This window comes from Falco naumanni, chromosome 9, assembly GCF_017639655.2.
Source record: "Falco naumanni isolate bFalNau1 chromosome 9, bFalNau1.pat, whole genome shotgun sequence".
Taxonomy (NCBI): Eukaryota; Metazoa; Chordata; class Aves; order Falconiformes; family Falconidae; genus Falco; species Falco naumanni.
The window spans coordinates 23,501,913-23,518,043 of NC_054062.1; the positions used below are offsets into that span (position 1 = coordinate 23,501,913).

A 16,131-nucleotide genomic window follows, 5' to 3' on the forward strand; every position below is an offset into this window, starting at 1 on the left:
AACCAGAAGCCTCTTACCCTAGCAGTACTTTACCCAGGACCTGGACTACATCAGGGACTGCAGTTTCTCTTCCAAAAGCAGGAATAGAAACTTAACCAAGGGAGTGGTTACAGACTAAAAACAATCTCTGCCTTAGGAACATAGTCTGAGACAGACCTTATCTGTACTTGCAGTTAAAGGAAAGATGGATAACAAAGCAATAGAAAGCAAGCAGGAGAAAAGTCTCCCAGAAGCTCTCACTAGGTCCTACCTCTTGTGAGAGGTAAGGAGAACAGAAATGGTGTTTTTTCCTGAAAAGCTCAGAGAATGCTATTTTTTTTTACAATAAAAAAGGCTGAGATGCTTTCTCACAAGGAGCTCCATCATTGCTCTCTTCAGGGAGGCAAAAATCAGCACAAGTACATGTTTTGGCCCTGGGACAGGGAAACACCTCTTCAGAGGGCAGTAAAGCATCTCTGTCTTTCTCCTGTGAATGATCTGTACCACCACAAGCTTCGCACTGCACTTCTGGTACCTCAGAACAGGGCCAGCATCACACCATGGGAGGGTGCCTGAAATCTTTCCATCTGCATTGGTCACCAAGGTAAGAGACCCAAGCTTTTAAGCAAAGGATGGGTGATTTCAACTCCTCCTCCTGTTTCCTTGCCAGCTTGTCCAGAAACCTTCCCCCAAGAAAAACGTTACACAGTGAGAGCTTTAAGCCATATGTCTTGAAGCCATTATCTCGGCTGATTTTTGTAAGAGATGATCTTAATTGGTTTTCGTTATCCAAACAACTTCTGAGTTTCCTGTAAGACATAGGAACGAAGGACTGGATGGTGACAGAAGTAACTGAATCTGGGCCAGGTATTTCCCATCTGTCATTTCTACAGTTAAGTGAGATGGAGACCCGGGCAGTGAAGCTAACCTGGCATGCTGAAGAGATCTCTGCTTACAGAGTGCTGTGACGCTGTTTGGTTCTGCAACATGAACAATGTGATGCATGAGGGATACCCTCAATATAACTTTTGGTGAGATATCAGCAAATATTGCAACCATCTTCAGAAGGTTCTGGAAATCAAATCAAAGGTAGCAAGGCTGACTGTGAGCTCCTGGGCTGAAGGAGAGAACTCAAGAAGAGGAGGGGTCCAAATATGGTCCAAATACAAATAAGGTTGTGATCTCTCTTGTAAAATTCCTGAACTTTCAGGCCTGATGCTGAACACCACAAATGCCTGCATACATTTCCTTGAAGGAGCCAGCTCTGGCTGGAGACAGCTACAGAACAGGGAGTTCAAACCTCAGATCACCCATTCAGCTGGGCAGGCAGGCAGCAGGCTGATGGGCACTGCACCCAGGCAGTGTTCTGGGAAGGTTCTTGTCCTCATCCTGTGCTCCTTTTTTTGTCTTTTTGACTTTAGGACAGAGCAGACATCTGCAGTGAGCTCCAGACAAGAGAAGGGCAAAAATATTTTACCAAATAGAAGTGTGGTTCTGTCTGGCACACAAGAACTGCAAAAGGACAGAGACAAGCAACTGTTTGAGATGCACACCTATCAGATACTCCAGGAAAAGAAAGTACAATTCCCAGATGGCTAGATTCGCTGACCCTGTGCCCATACTCAGCGCTAGGATGCCCAGCCCAAGGCAGTCAGAGGTGGATGCCAGAGTCTCACCCAGCACACACCCCACGTCCCCTCTCCCTCATCCCCCCACTGATGCACACACCCAGGCTGACAGCCTGCACCTCACACACCGCACAGGTCTTTTTAAGTCCGTGAGTTTGTTGCATTTTAGAAGAAAGGTTTAGGAACTAACAAAAGTTAGTTTTGCCAGTTCTTTTTGTTCCTAGCTGGGAAAACCAGGTTGCCCTGTGTCTCATGCATGTTTCAGCAACTGACAGGAAGGCAGCAGGACTAAACCTGAAGCTCTTTAACAGCCTCAAATAGCTTCCTGTAAGGATGCAGCTCTTGCAGCCTACCAGTGCCAGACAGCAGAAGGTCACCAAGTCCACTGTCCTAATGTCCAACAAGGTGAAAGCATCATTTTCTAACAGGTGGCAACCACCTTGGTATATCTAAAGATGAGATTGCAGCTACACAAAGCTCTGCTCTCCTGGCGTAGGATACTGATGTACACCACGCCAGTATCTGTAGGTCTTGCCAGACAAAGCGGCGTTGCACAAGCTTTCCTATGTTGCTACACCTTCACTGGATAGCAGCAGAAATACTTTGTAGGGTAAAAAATTTTTATTCCCATAGCTCCGTGGTTTAAATAGGAGAAGTGATACAGAGTTTACTATCACATGTATTTAACATACCTGTTTTGACAGTTGTTTGGAAACAGGAATGTTTGGGTAAGATGCAGTCTTCCCCTTGGGGAAGTGACTTGCTAAGGCTAAAAAAAAAGTCCATTAGGTGAAAGCTATTGCAGCCGCAGGAGTGCAGCTGTGTAACAAACGTGCCCCATGGCCTGGCATCGAACACCCCTGCAGCGTGGGCTTGCCAGGGGTCATGTTCGCCAAGACAAGACTGCTGAATGGCACGGGGGTGAGGATGTAGAAATGCAATGTGGAGCTGATGCTTACAACCAGAATATTTACCCGCGACATGTAGAACACGCACACAAGGGTGTGCTAAGGTATCTATTTTGTAGAAAAATCCTAGATTTTACGCAGGGCGAACCACCTGTGAATTGGTGTGTCTGAAAAACAGCAGCATTCCAGTTGCGCTAAGGGGATGATTGAACTTGTCTTCAATTAGAAAGAGCTAAGACAGGCCACCAGTCAAGCTCAGGTCATAACAGTGAACTCCACGTTCCTCAAGCGGTCTGAGGCCAAAGCAGAACGCACACCTTTCTGTCCTGGGTCTCTGAGAAGGTTGAGAAATGCTCTGCCACCATGGGAGTGCAAGAGAGATTCCTGTAGTGTGTCAACCATGAAAAAAATGCTCCAACTTTCCAATACCAAGAGCAAAACGCACTGATAGCTCTTCACTGTGACACTGCCTGAGACGACATCAAAGCCTACCTGTCCATGACAGAAAACTCTTCTCCCCACCCCATCGGCAACCCCAATACAAAGTCTCATGCTCAGAAGTACTCAGTCTATCCAGATGTTGATGGGTCAGGCATACTTAATAATTTTCTTGCTCCTGTCTTCTTATCCTTGCTCCCAACATCTCTGTAAGCCATAAGACATAGCAGACCAGGGCAAACTGAAGAAATACCACATCTATTGGGCACACAGCCCTCAAGAAATTCAGCTGCAGCGCTTCAGCACTGAGAGCAGCTTTCAGCAAAAACTGTAAATACACGATTGCTTCTACCCTAACACAGCTCAAGTGGATTTTCATGGGAACAGCAGAAAGGCACACCAAGGTCAGCCATTTCATCAAATTTCAAGTTTCCATCAAAGCAAAACAAAACATTTTTAAAAGTTCAGAACAAAGGCATAATGACACTGCCAAAATTTTGCGTAAGGTCTACTTTTAAGTAAACACCTAGTATAGACCAAATCAGTCCAAAGGGTTCAAGCTGGCTTGTTCTCAGCTGCGCAAGCCAGCCTGGTCTTACAACAAACAGCATCAGAGAACTCTAGTGCAAGATGGGGTTACTAGCACTCACACACTGATATCAACATCAAAAATAAGCTGCCTTAACATACTGCAGACCTTCAGTAAACCCCCAGCATGTTCTCATCACTACATCAGTGGGAAGTGGTTACAGCACATCAATCTGCCCAAACCCATAACTATGACATTTTCTGCAGTCCTCACAGCTTCTCTGGATTTCTGTTCTCTTGCTTGCTGCTACAGTTTCCTTCAATCTAAACAGTGGAATGAATTCCAGTGCTTCATACAGAAATTAAAAGTTCATCTTCATTACATAGCAGGAGTCACGCCCCAAAATTTCCTGCATCCTCCAGAAAGCCTAGGAAGTAAAGTTTCCCTCCTGTTCTGAAACAGGAATTCTCAATAGTAAAAATCTTCCCAGGAAGGAGAGTTTCAACTTATGTTTACAGCAATATTTTGTTAATCTAGAAGTCTTTGGATAGTAAAATCAAATTCTCATTTCCTTGCCCTCTAACATGCTATTAATGGTCAAAGCTTTTTGTGTCCTGAAGAACAACACGGCATGATATGTGTGGTTTCTCTTAACAAACAAGGGGAAAAAAACATTGAAAAGCATATGTGATGTCTTTTCACTTGGAGAAACATGGAAATACTTCAAAGTTGATGAGACAAAGATAGGATTTTTTTGGAGTATAACAAAGTCTGAATTCACCCTGTAAAAGCATTATGTTGTAACTGATTAGCTCAACAATTCGTTTGTGAAGGTATGAAAAGAAACAGATACTAACTGGACTTCTGTGATTTGCATAGTAATTATACTGTTTAGCATATCATAAAGCACAATTGTCATTTACATGAACCTTTGGGAGCTTAAATACTGCTAAAATACTGACCAGCTACAGAAAGTAGTTCAGGCAATAACAATCTATTAGGAGAAGTAGAAGCATTGTCTATCCCACAGTGTAAAGTGCTCATTTGGCTTGGAGGGAGGATAGAACATGCAAAATTGGCCTGAAAAGGGTGCTGTAGAAACATTCAGATCCCTTTCATGAGGAAAGAAAAGAAAGGGCAGCTGAACAGTGCTAAGGATATTTAAAATTATTTCTGTTGTTTCTATTACAATAGAATCTAGAGACATCCTTGTGCTACACACAAATACATAGTAAAAAATAGCATCTGCCAGCAAGTGATCAAAGCACAGATAAGGCAGATGAAGAATGGCAGAAAGGAAGCCTGTATGCACAGGCCAGATTGTGCAGATGGGAAGAGAAGCAATGACACTTTAGTTAACTGACCAAAGACCAGACAGACTCTAAACTGGGAAAGAAAAGAGTCCAGATCTCTCAAGTCCCAGGTAACAGTTGATCTGCATCATCTCCCTCAACATACCTTAACACAAAGGAAGGAAGGAGCTGTAAAGAGTCATGAAAAGGAATCATTTAGGACATGCTAATTTTCAGCCCCGAAGAAGACTTTCCATTCTCAGGTTTTCTGAATGAGTGACACAGAGAGAGTCTAAAGAGATTCCATTCCCCTTCCTTGAGGCATGGTACTTGCCTGCCTTCTTGCTAAAGCACATGAACTACAGGTGCTTCAGGTGGAGAGAGGTTAGGGGAAAATATGGGAGGTTGTGAGCACTGGAACAAAAAGGTTTAACAAGGCCACTGCGGTGGAGAACAGCTAGCAGGAAAGACCAGATTGTTGCAGATGTAAACCTTCTTGATGGAAGGGTCAAATAAAAAAACCTGTTCTGTTTCTGAATTAATATGGCATAAAGGGGTGAGGTGCCCATGCTGCAAAAAAACCAAAAATTACTTTGGCCATCTGTGGGATCTACAGGTCATTTGACCACTGAGATTTTAAATCAGCAACTTTGCATCTCTCAAAACACAGCTATTAAACACAACCACTGCTGCACAGAATCCTCCCTCCTGTCTATAAAAAAAAGTGCAAATATTTCTACTCACTGTATAGGTCTGTTTCATCCAGAATTTCCGACTTGATGATCTCTTCAATCACATCTTCTAAAGTGACAATTCCCAGGACTTCATAAAAAGGATCCCCTTCTCCTTCATTGTTTACTCTTTGTACTATAGCCAGGTGAGACTTGCCTGCAAGGAGACAGATCAGCAATTCAGACATTTTAGAAATTCCTGAAAGATCAGAAATTATAGCAGAATTATAGACACATAGCTATAAACAAAAAGACAAAAAGGCCGGCGTCAGGCTTCATGAAAAAAAGAGGCAAAGTTTAACAGATGCTTAAAATTGTAATCTGATTTCTGTCTGAGAAATGCATTCCTGGGTCACATAAATCCACCTAATGCACTAAAGGAGAACGGCTAAAGAGATCAGTGTTCTTTTTCTAATGTCTTTCCCAGTGAAACTGTCACCTTGGCATTGAGTTCATTATATTATCTTGTTGACGGTTGTTCTACTTCTTGTCTCAATACACTGGCAGAAGGCGGCCAGGCTGGAGACCTCCTTCGCAGCAAGCTCCCGTGGATGTTCTCCTCAAGCTTGGAAATAACAGCAACAATGGCCAAACCACAGAAGCATGTGGACAGGGTAGAGGCTGAGGAGAAGAGGTCAGCCCAATCCATGGGTTTCTTTTTCTCCTCCCTCCCTCAAAAATAATTTATTTGGACATGCTCCACCAGGGGGGACAACACACTTACTTAGGAATTAATTAATATGTTCAAAGTGACAGCGCCTGATCAACAAAGAGAAAAACTAAGTGGTTCTAAAGATCCCTGAGCTGCAACATTCACAATGCAATCTATAATTCATAAAGTTCTTCCTGCCACAGGAATAATAATAATATTAATATTATCATGCCCCTTTGAATGTGCTTTGATATCCTTGGTTGCCAGCCTCCCTAGCTGCCATTGGAAGCCAGTCCTTTTTAAAGCTGCATAAAAAGTAGCGTGCATTCAAAGGGCTCACCAAACACAAGTGGCACTCTGGAGCACAAGCGTGGCACATTTCCAGTACGCTTTCTGAACTACCAGGAGGTAAGCAACATTATCTCACATTCCTCTTTGCTAGTCTCAAAAACGATACTTATCCCCATCCATGGAAGATAACCAAAATAGTTCAGCTTTGCTTAGACCCCTTTATAGGCAATAATGGCCGCGTGTTTGAAGATTCAGATTATTAGACTAACAAGCATTCAAACTATTCCAACCCAGACTTACTCACGCTTAAAGAATGAAAATATCCCGAACAAATTAGACAAGGGAGGAAAACTTATCAACTACTGATATAAACATTGCATCAGGTCAAGTCAATTCACTTTGGTAAGTTTTTCACATCTGCTTTCCCAGGGACCCAACATAAGCAGTTAAAAACAAATTCTTGGTGAATGCTGTCTGTCGAAAGTTAAATTCTTTTGCTATTCCCAGCTTGTGATCATTTAAAAGGAATTTTCCAAAGCAGGGTCTAATATTAGACTCAAAATGAAGTTTCCATTCCACTTAGGCGATATTCTCACCAAAGTAACTACTGCATAATCTGATTGTCTTGGAGCTACTCGTTTAGATGCAGATGGACATACTTTAAATACCAACTCCACAGCACTGCTGAGTCTTATCTTGAGGAGACCTTATTCTACAGTGAATTAATAGAAAGATGATTTGTGATTTTAAAGGATCAACATTTGTATTGTACTGAAAGTCTTTCACTGTGACAGGTTTTATTTCTTCGCATTCCTTGCAAGACTTTCTTTTTACCGCCTAATGAACAGCATTTACAAAAAAAAAAAAAAAACCCACCCACAACCAACAAAACTCCAAAAAAACCCCAGGAGGTGGCTTCATAAAGACATGAAAGATTTAAGGACTATCATCATTACTGTTCCCCAGTAATATATTACTCCAATTAGACCCTTTCAATACAACAATGTTCAAGAACAACTGTGGCACAAAGAAAGTCACACAGACAAATCAAATATTGTAATTTATTTCACAGCGTCTGCTCAGATATTAGCATATTTGCTTTCAAGTCAAAAGACGTGACTCCTTCAAGAACCATTTCTATCACAGATCAGAGCAGCTCATTTGCACATGCTCATTCAGATGCTAATACCCAAGGATCACCGTTCTCACACTTCAGTAAGTGGTAAGAGTGCTCAGACCTGTACAAGTGGGTGAAATAAAAAAAATCCCCAAACAACAATGCTATCAACTCAGTGCTTCAGCTTTGATCAGAATCACCCATTCCTCCTCCACTTCTGTACTGCCTATGACAAAGCTGAATTACATGATAAAATCTTACATTTTGAAAAGCACAGCCTTTTTAACAACAGCGGAGTCCTAGACACATCTACAAGCAATGGGAGAGATTTATGGAAATGGGATTGGGGAAGGACCTGAGAGGCTGTAATACCATGGGAAGTTGTGCACAACTTGCAGCCACAAAATCAGTTACACGCCCTTTCCATTGGGGCGGTCTCCACCAAGAATTTAGGATCACTTAAATGTTATTCTCTCCCCATTTAGCAGCCACAGCCCTCTGATGTGACCAACAGTACCTAATGTGAGACAAGGGACCAAAATCTGTACCAGCTCTTTAGGCAAAGTGAGCTGTTAAGGCATTAATTACAGATGGGTATCAGACATTTTGCACTTTCTACAATGAGAAAGAAGGCTAGAAACATTTTTTCTGGTTCTGCCAGCGTCTCTGATTTTTAGGTTTTTTTACTTATCACCCAAAGTACTGATACCATTGAATCTTGTCATAATTTCAAATGTCATTGGACTTTTTGGTGGGTAGCATTGATGTTCAGCTCTACCTTCATTATTAAAACTACATGTTGCAGAGAGTTTATCTGTGGAAAATAGATAAATTATCCAAATTCAGGCTGACAAAAACATTTCTTCCCTCTTGACTGTCAAGTTTTCCTGTTCTGACTCTCACGAACCCACCACTTTGCTGGGGTCAGATGAATTTAAACCAATCTAATTGGGTTGCCACTAAAAGGCTGCCTTTTGCTCCCAAAGTTTTCTCCTTCCTTTGCATTGACTACAACGCTCATGTCACTTGATGAGAAAGACCACATCTGAAAATTACATTTCTTGAATCTCTGCAAGTTAACTTTGATCCAGATCCAATAATTTTCCAGAAATCATCGGGGAGTGGAACGAGCATCAGCACTTGTGACAGAGGTGTCACAAAGATGCATTCCTGGACTTGCTGCCCTCCCAGACTGCTGCATACATGACTGCAAAACACCCTCCACGTATGGAAGTAATCAAGGTAGAAAAGGCTAAAGAAAAAGCCAGAGGAGCGCAAGGGCTTCTTTATACATCGTAAAAGAGCACAACACAGCATGTGCTCAACTTTAAAACTGGCCTGTAAGTAAAATAATGACTCCTCCGAGTGTTTTAAATAGAAATTGGCTACAGCTATATTCAAAGACTTCATCAGACCACGGGTATTTGTCATACCATTTTATTCAACTGAGAAAGAGAACTTTCAACGGTATTTTCCATTGCTAAGAACACAAAATACATATCCAACAAGAAGCTGAATAAAATAAATGTCCAGGTAAGGAAACCTGGATTGTCTATAGTATTCCTAGGGGTTTGAGAGCAGAAGACAAATTAAATGAAGAGCAAGCATGCACAGAAAAAATGTTAATAATTTATATACTTTGCTGATTTTCTGGCTACAGTCTCTAGCCACACTACATCTACGACATCAATCTTTCTTTAATCACTTGTTTTAAGTGTTGATACAATGAGATTCAGCAAGCAGGCAGCTCTGCAGGTCTGCCAGATCTGATGATAAAGGCAGAAATGACCCAAGTCATGTGTAATACGCAGCACCAGGAGAGAACAGCGGGCAGTGCTCTGACCCACAACTCCTTCGTGGCCATAGGCAGGCAGCATTTGCTTTCTCCCTCAGCTTCCCCCATCTACAGTGACAGTAACACCAGCAGGAGCCTATGGAGCTCACAACTCCACATGGCTTGAGACACAAGTTGCGACAAATGCATTCATGGGCAACTAAAAGACGAAGGAATTTTGTTAAAAGCAAATCCTGTGTTATGCCATTGCTCAAAATCTCGCCACGCCGCTCGGATTTCACTCTGTACTACAACTTCTGATTAATTTCTTAAGCTAATTTAAGAAATGTGAAGATGTTTAGTGACATCTGTATGAGTCAGTGGACTTAGAATGAGCTCCCAGGAGTCCATGTGACTGACAGACTGACTACGTACGACAGCACTGGAAGAAATGCTTGAAATACTGACTCTCTTACAGTACCTTGACCATTCCTTGAAGAAGATGGGGGGTGGGGGGTGGGAAATGCCCTTTGATCCTAACTGAGGCATTATATGTTTAGAGCAAGGACCTCAAGAATATTGCCATGCAGTTCAAACTAGAGATACAAACATCTGACCAAGTTCAACATCTGCTTTGGTCAGTACATAGAGTCTTGTCTACACAAAGAGTTTTGCCATACGAATAGAACTGTACCCACCCCACTCTCACATGCCACTTCCCTGCAGACACACAGGTGCAAGAAATGAGCAGACAGAAACATTACGAAGTTCAATAAATGCAAAGGCAAAGTCATGAATCTGGTACAAAATAACCCCCATACACTGGTACTGGGGACTGACTGGCCGGGTCTGCAGAAGAGGACTCCACAGTCCTGCTGGGCAAGCTACATGAATCAGTGGTGTGTCCCTGCAGCACTGAAAGCTGACTGTACTGACTGCATTAGTACACATGCCACTAGCAGCTCAACGGAAGAGAGCACTTTAGAGACTGCACCTGCAGTACTGGTGTCCAGTTTGGGGTTCTCCAGTACAACAAGGACACCGACAAACTGAAGCAATTCCAGTGGATGGATGCTAAGATGGTCTGGGGCTGGAGCCCACAATGCACAAGGAAAAGCAGAGTGAGTTGCATTGGTTCAGTCTTGCAAAGTAAAAGGTTAAAAGAGGGGTCTCAAAAATATTTACAAACCTCACCGTAGGCAATAGAGAAGACAAAGCTAGATTCTTCTTGGAGCTACATACTGTTGGGACAAAAGGCAATGAACACAAGTTTCAAAAATATGAAGTCCTTAAATAAGGAAAACTTGTTCCTCATGAAGGCGGTCAAACACTGGAACAGAGGCCCCGTGGGGCTGTGAAATGGCCATCTTTGGAGGTCTTCAAAACTCAGTGACCTGAGCCAACTTCAGTGTAGCCTGCCCCAAAGAGGGGGTTGCACCAGATGACCTCCACAAGTCCATTCCTAAATTATCCTGTGATTCTGAGAGACTTTGAAGGGAGGCCTGAACTGCAATCCCATCCCAAACTTAAATTCTGATTTTTCATTCCTGAGTTTCTGCTTAGGAACAACAAAAAAAAAGAAAATTTTGCACAATTACCAGTACATAAAGATGATATGTAAAGACAGCAAGCAATTTTTACTGATCTGGAATGCCACAACATGGCCTGGTATACGACCAAAAGTAATAGTAAAATGAGAGTACTAGCCAGACTACACTGCAGAAAATTACAATATTGCTGGCATAGCTTTAATGAAAAAGAGGATCTCAGGCAATAAGTAGTCCAACAGCAGAGGTGTAACTCAGGGGCTCTGAGCAGTGAGCAACAACCTACACGTGACGTGTATAAGCTTGCATCATAGGTAAGCAACTCGAGATGCCTCTATTTCGGCAGGAGGAGGTTTATGAACCTAGTAACCAGGAGGATTTGTATATGTTACTTCTCCCATGCAAGAAGCAGATCTCACTAAAGGCCCTCGGTTTCCTATTATTAGCAAAAGAATCAGTACTGAATCAAAGCTATGGTAGACTTTTATAAAACAGAAGATTCCCATCAAGTCATTTTGTTGTAAAACTAGAATCAGTCTAGTCCATTTTCATTACAAACCAGTAATCTGAGTCCGTTTGCTGTTGGTGAATGCCCTGGAACATTAAGCTGTAACCTGTTCAATATGTCTGTAACAATGACACAGAGAAAAATCCCAGGAGGTGTTTAGCTGCCCTTGAATTTGCTAACTAACGATCTGTGCTTCTGCAAAATCTCCTGGTTTATTCTTATGGAACTGTTTTGGTTTTGACTGATTTCTATGAAGGTAAACAATTTGGTCTGGCAGTAAAGACTCACAGGTTCAACAATACATTATGCAAACCAATCAGTTTTTAAATATATTGTATAATTTAACCATTAAAACTAACTCCCTCTAGAATAGCACTGGCTTGCAAGCAATTATATCCAAGTAACAAGTGTTTTTCTCAATTTCTTTTCTGTGGCACAGTTCAAGGACATTAAGTCTCTCTTCTATGAGCAGGAATCTGCATTCCTGCTGTTTGTTTTTGCACTTTGAATATGTTCAATGGGTATATCGGACAGCTTTTTCTCCCCCACCACCGCTAACTGGTGTACGCTGCCTCTCGGTTCATAGCACTGTTCACAGAATCAAGAAAAACCCCAAACTCCTGCACAAATTTAATCTAGATTTAGACTAAGCTTTTTAGATTCTGCTCTTTTCAGCAGCAAAACACACAATTTTTTAATATATATATTTGGGATGGCAACGCAATAACTAACATTCATTTAATACAGCCACATGAAACTCATCCAGACCCTCAAGGAAACAAGTGAAAGTATCAGCCCAGCCACAGGGAATATGGTGATTCTTTGCCTTTAAACCAGAGAGCTTACAGTCTCATACAAACATTAACTAGAAACCACATCAGCCTTCACAGGAAAATAAAAAAGTAGTGCTTTAAATAGATTCTTTGTGTTAAAGCTCATTTTAGTGGGAGGACACCAAAAAAAGGAAAAATTAGGGAGAGTTTCAGAATGACTTCCTGACAGTGAATTGTATTTGTAAGGAATACTTTCCCAAGAGAAACAGCAGAAGCTCAGTTACTTGCAGCTTTGAAAACTTGACTGGACAACCTCCTAGGAAGGACCTCCATAATTCCCTGCTGCCCCATGGCAGATGGAAGAGCAGCTATGAGCTAACATTTTCCATCTCCAGCAGCCTACCACTTGGTGTAGGCGCTCCAACTCAACTGCTGCTGCCTACCCTTCAATCCGTTCTGGTCAGACCTTTGCAAGCAGCATGTTGTCACTTTACTTTGCTGCTGCTTGTAAGAGTGAGACCGTAGCTCTAGAAAGCTGCTACCTGCTGCAACTTTACATGCAATTGAACTGAACCTGGCCACAAACACGGATGAGAAGCTGAGAAGTTATCATAGGTCCATGAGTAAAAGAAATTAGCTGGGAACCAGAAGTAACTTGAGAGTAAGAAAAAAAGGTAGTTTCAACTCAGAGCTCTGCTATCAAAGTGGAAATCTTAGGGACAAACAGGAGAAGTGAGAACATTTAGGGAAAAACTATTACCAGGTGGAAGCAGGCAGCAAGAGCAAAACTAAAGAACAGAGAGGAAAAGTTTCAGAAACTCCTTGAACATCAGTAATGACTCCCTTGCCACGCACAGTGTGGCAATGCTTCTCGGTCACACAGTCCTTACGGGCTGGATTTGGCTGGGACTGACACCAACTAGGGTCCATGGAGGTGTAAAATGCACACCACTAGCCGGGCTGCTCTCAGCGTTGGCCAGAGCATCTGATTTCAGCCTGGTAAATGGACAAACACAAGCTGCTTCCCAAAACTGGAAGCTAATGTCCTGGAGAAGTATCTGCTGGATCTGAAGTAGGAGAGGAAGAGATGGAGAACGTAACGCTTGAGAGAGAAAACTATCCCAAAACCAAAGTGCTTTTTGACACCCCTCTGAGGCTCCAACCTGAGTACAAGGTTGTGATCTCAGGACACTGGTGGCTTGAGATGAGAAACTGGCTGGAAGTTTAAAAAACGAACCAAGAAAGCACTTCAGGAAGTTGTAGCAAACTAAAGCTGAGAGAAGAAGCAGCAGCAATGAGAAGAGAAAATGTTGAGTCTGGAGAAAGACCTGTCACTATTTGGGCTAATGCAGAACAAAAAATTCAGATTAAATTTAAAGCAAGCAAACAGAATATTGAAGTCATTCTTGGTCATGGTTCAAGTCTTCCACACTAGATTCAAAATACTGAAGTGTAACTTACGCTGATATGATTTCCCCCATGTCTCCGCTTCCAAAGGCAAGTAATGACCCTTTGGAAAGAGGTGTCAGAAAAATATCTCCTTACTGACTTGCACCTTCACAGCATGGTCAACAAGGATTTTTTTCTTAGTGTTCAAAGACCCTAAAAAGTATCCATGCTAATTTTATTACTTCCCTGTTTGTTCAAGATTGTCCCTACTGACTTCAGCGTTCCTTCAGGGTGAAGAGCCGGCACCAGCCAGCAAAAATGCAGCCAGCAGAGGGAGTGCAAAACCTTGGGTTTGCTAAACATCAACGCTCCAGGTAACAGCGAGGAGATGGAGAGGAGAGGTCCCAGATTCTGGCTTCGGTGGGTGCTGGCCTGCTGCTGTATCCGGGCAGATCTCCTTTGAGAGATGTACACTTCAGCCTGGGACTCCACAGCGATGACCAACATCTGCCACGACCTGTTCAGTGTCTCCTTCTGCTGTTTTGTGTTATTGCTATGACTTGTGCCCCCTCCACCTTCCTCTCCCCTACCCTACCAGGAACAATTTCTTGAGCCCTCCATAAGGGCACAGGAGAGAAACTGTCACCTCGTTAGTCTCCTCCATCACTCCACCGGTCCAACAGGCTGCTTCTGCTAAACAACAGTTAATCCACTAAATAAAAACAAGAACACCAGGAGATGTTTATGAGCAACAAAAATAGAAGTTGACCCAAAACAACGATGAACTCAAATTACTTTGATGTTCAGGTAACCAAAGCATGACACCAACATAAACAGCAGCCTTGTCCTGCATCATCCCAGCCAAAAAAACTACGGATCTAATCCTCCCTCTAATCCTGCCTCCCTCAATTCCTAAAACAAACTCAGTTTCATTCGGGGAGTTTCTAGATTTTGGCGTCTACACCATGAGATTTTAAATCCGACAACAGTAAAGCACTAGAATGCACAAGAGAAATGTGTTTGGACATTGGGAGCAGGTTAGCTGAGGCCAGCGTGCTTACATAAGGACCTAAACCGTGCTGAGAGCAAAGCCTACGAGCTGAAAAAGAAGAGCAGCATCTTGGGACTGTGGTTCATGAAAGGAACTGGATAGATTCTCTTTTTTTTTTTTTTTTATTACCATCATCAGCTCCCGTAGTTTACTTTTAGCTCACTATTTAGGACATAAATTTAAAAGGGTTCTTGTGTTACCAACATCTTAGATCATTAATATTCTATTTTAATGACCTGTTTTACTTCAGGCCATTTATATCACATGCAGTTTGCAATTCCAGCAGCTCAAAACCCCGACTGGTCGATGGCACTGTGAGATTTTTCAAGCTCAGCACAGGGCCTTCTAATTTATATTGCAGCAGGAGCCAGGGGAAGCTTAACAAAAAGCTACCCTGTCAACTTTCTAAATTGGTGACAACATCCTTCACTCAGCAGGATTTACACAACCCCAGCACCACTTACGTGTGTGTGCTTTCACAGTGAGCGAAGCTGCGGGATAAACATGCCTGCAAATAAAACCAGCGCTGGTGACCTTGACTTTGCACAAGCACAGGATCGGGGCCGCGCGAGCACTCGCACTCTGACGCTGCACGTTTGCTTCTCCACAGCATAACACAGGGCGCAGCCATCCATGCACCGCAGCCGGGGTGGCCACCATGACAGGCTGACTTCCAACCGCTTCTGCAGAAAGTGAAGGATACCGCAGCAATCTGAAGGCACAAGAAACACAGCCTTCTTCTCCCGCTGGCTTTTTCTTTAGGTCAGGTTCCACAAGGTGTAATGATGCGAGAACAAGCTGCCGCAGAGCTGTGTTTCACACTGTCAGCAAATTCAGTGTGAAGGGGGGAATATCCTCTGGTTGGAAAGTGACTCTTTAAAAAACTAAAGGTATGGCACATATAAACATAGCAAAGTGTCAAGACAGACCTGAAGCCATGGATCAGAGAACTGGTGTGACCATACAAACAGGTCAACTGGAGTGACCATTTCCAACCTTCCGAAGCTGCCAGCAGCATCTTCGCTTTGCTTTGGTGTGATTTTAGCTGACTGACTCCTGGACCCTTGCCTCTTCACCAAGAACATGTACAGATCAACAGTTACTGATATGAGAGGGGAGAGGGAAATCATTTAAACGGTCTGAAACAGCAGCAAACAGACCAAAGAACAGCTGTGATTTCAGAACTGGGCATCACAGATACCCAACTGCCTGCAAACTGCAGTGTTTTTGCAAAATACTAATACGGTAACATATAGAGGCGGACCCCCCCATGATTTCCCATTTTGCTAAGGATTTAAGTAGCTTTTATCTTGACGACATGTTACTGTAAAAGCCTATCATGCAAAGAGGCCAAAAGAATTAGTTCAAATGTTGACCCAGCACCTCCAGGAAAAGGAACGATTACAGCGAACTGCCTTGTCTGAAAGAGTGACAACACTGATGGTATATTTGAATGCATTCTTACTATTACTGAAGGACGAATGTAGAAGACTGGCTTTGTTCCTAGTTTTCAGTTACTCATAT

General features: G+C 42.7%; 1 protein-coding gene across 1 annotated transcript in view; it reads right to left on the reverse strand.

The window, feature by feature from the left end:
• CNNM2 (cyclin and CBS domain divalent metal cation transport mediator 2) overlaps positions 1 to 16,131 on the reverse strand; it is a 128,716-nt gene that overhangs the window by 24,781 nt on the left and 87,804 nt on the right. Inside the window, 1 exon segment of the mRNA XM_040606587.1 lies at positions 5,519 to 5,662. Coding sequence (XP_040462521.1) covers positions 5,519 to 5,662 — 144 coding nt within the window.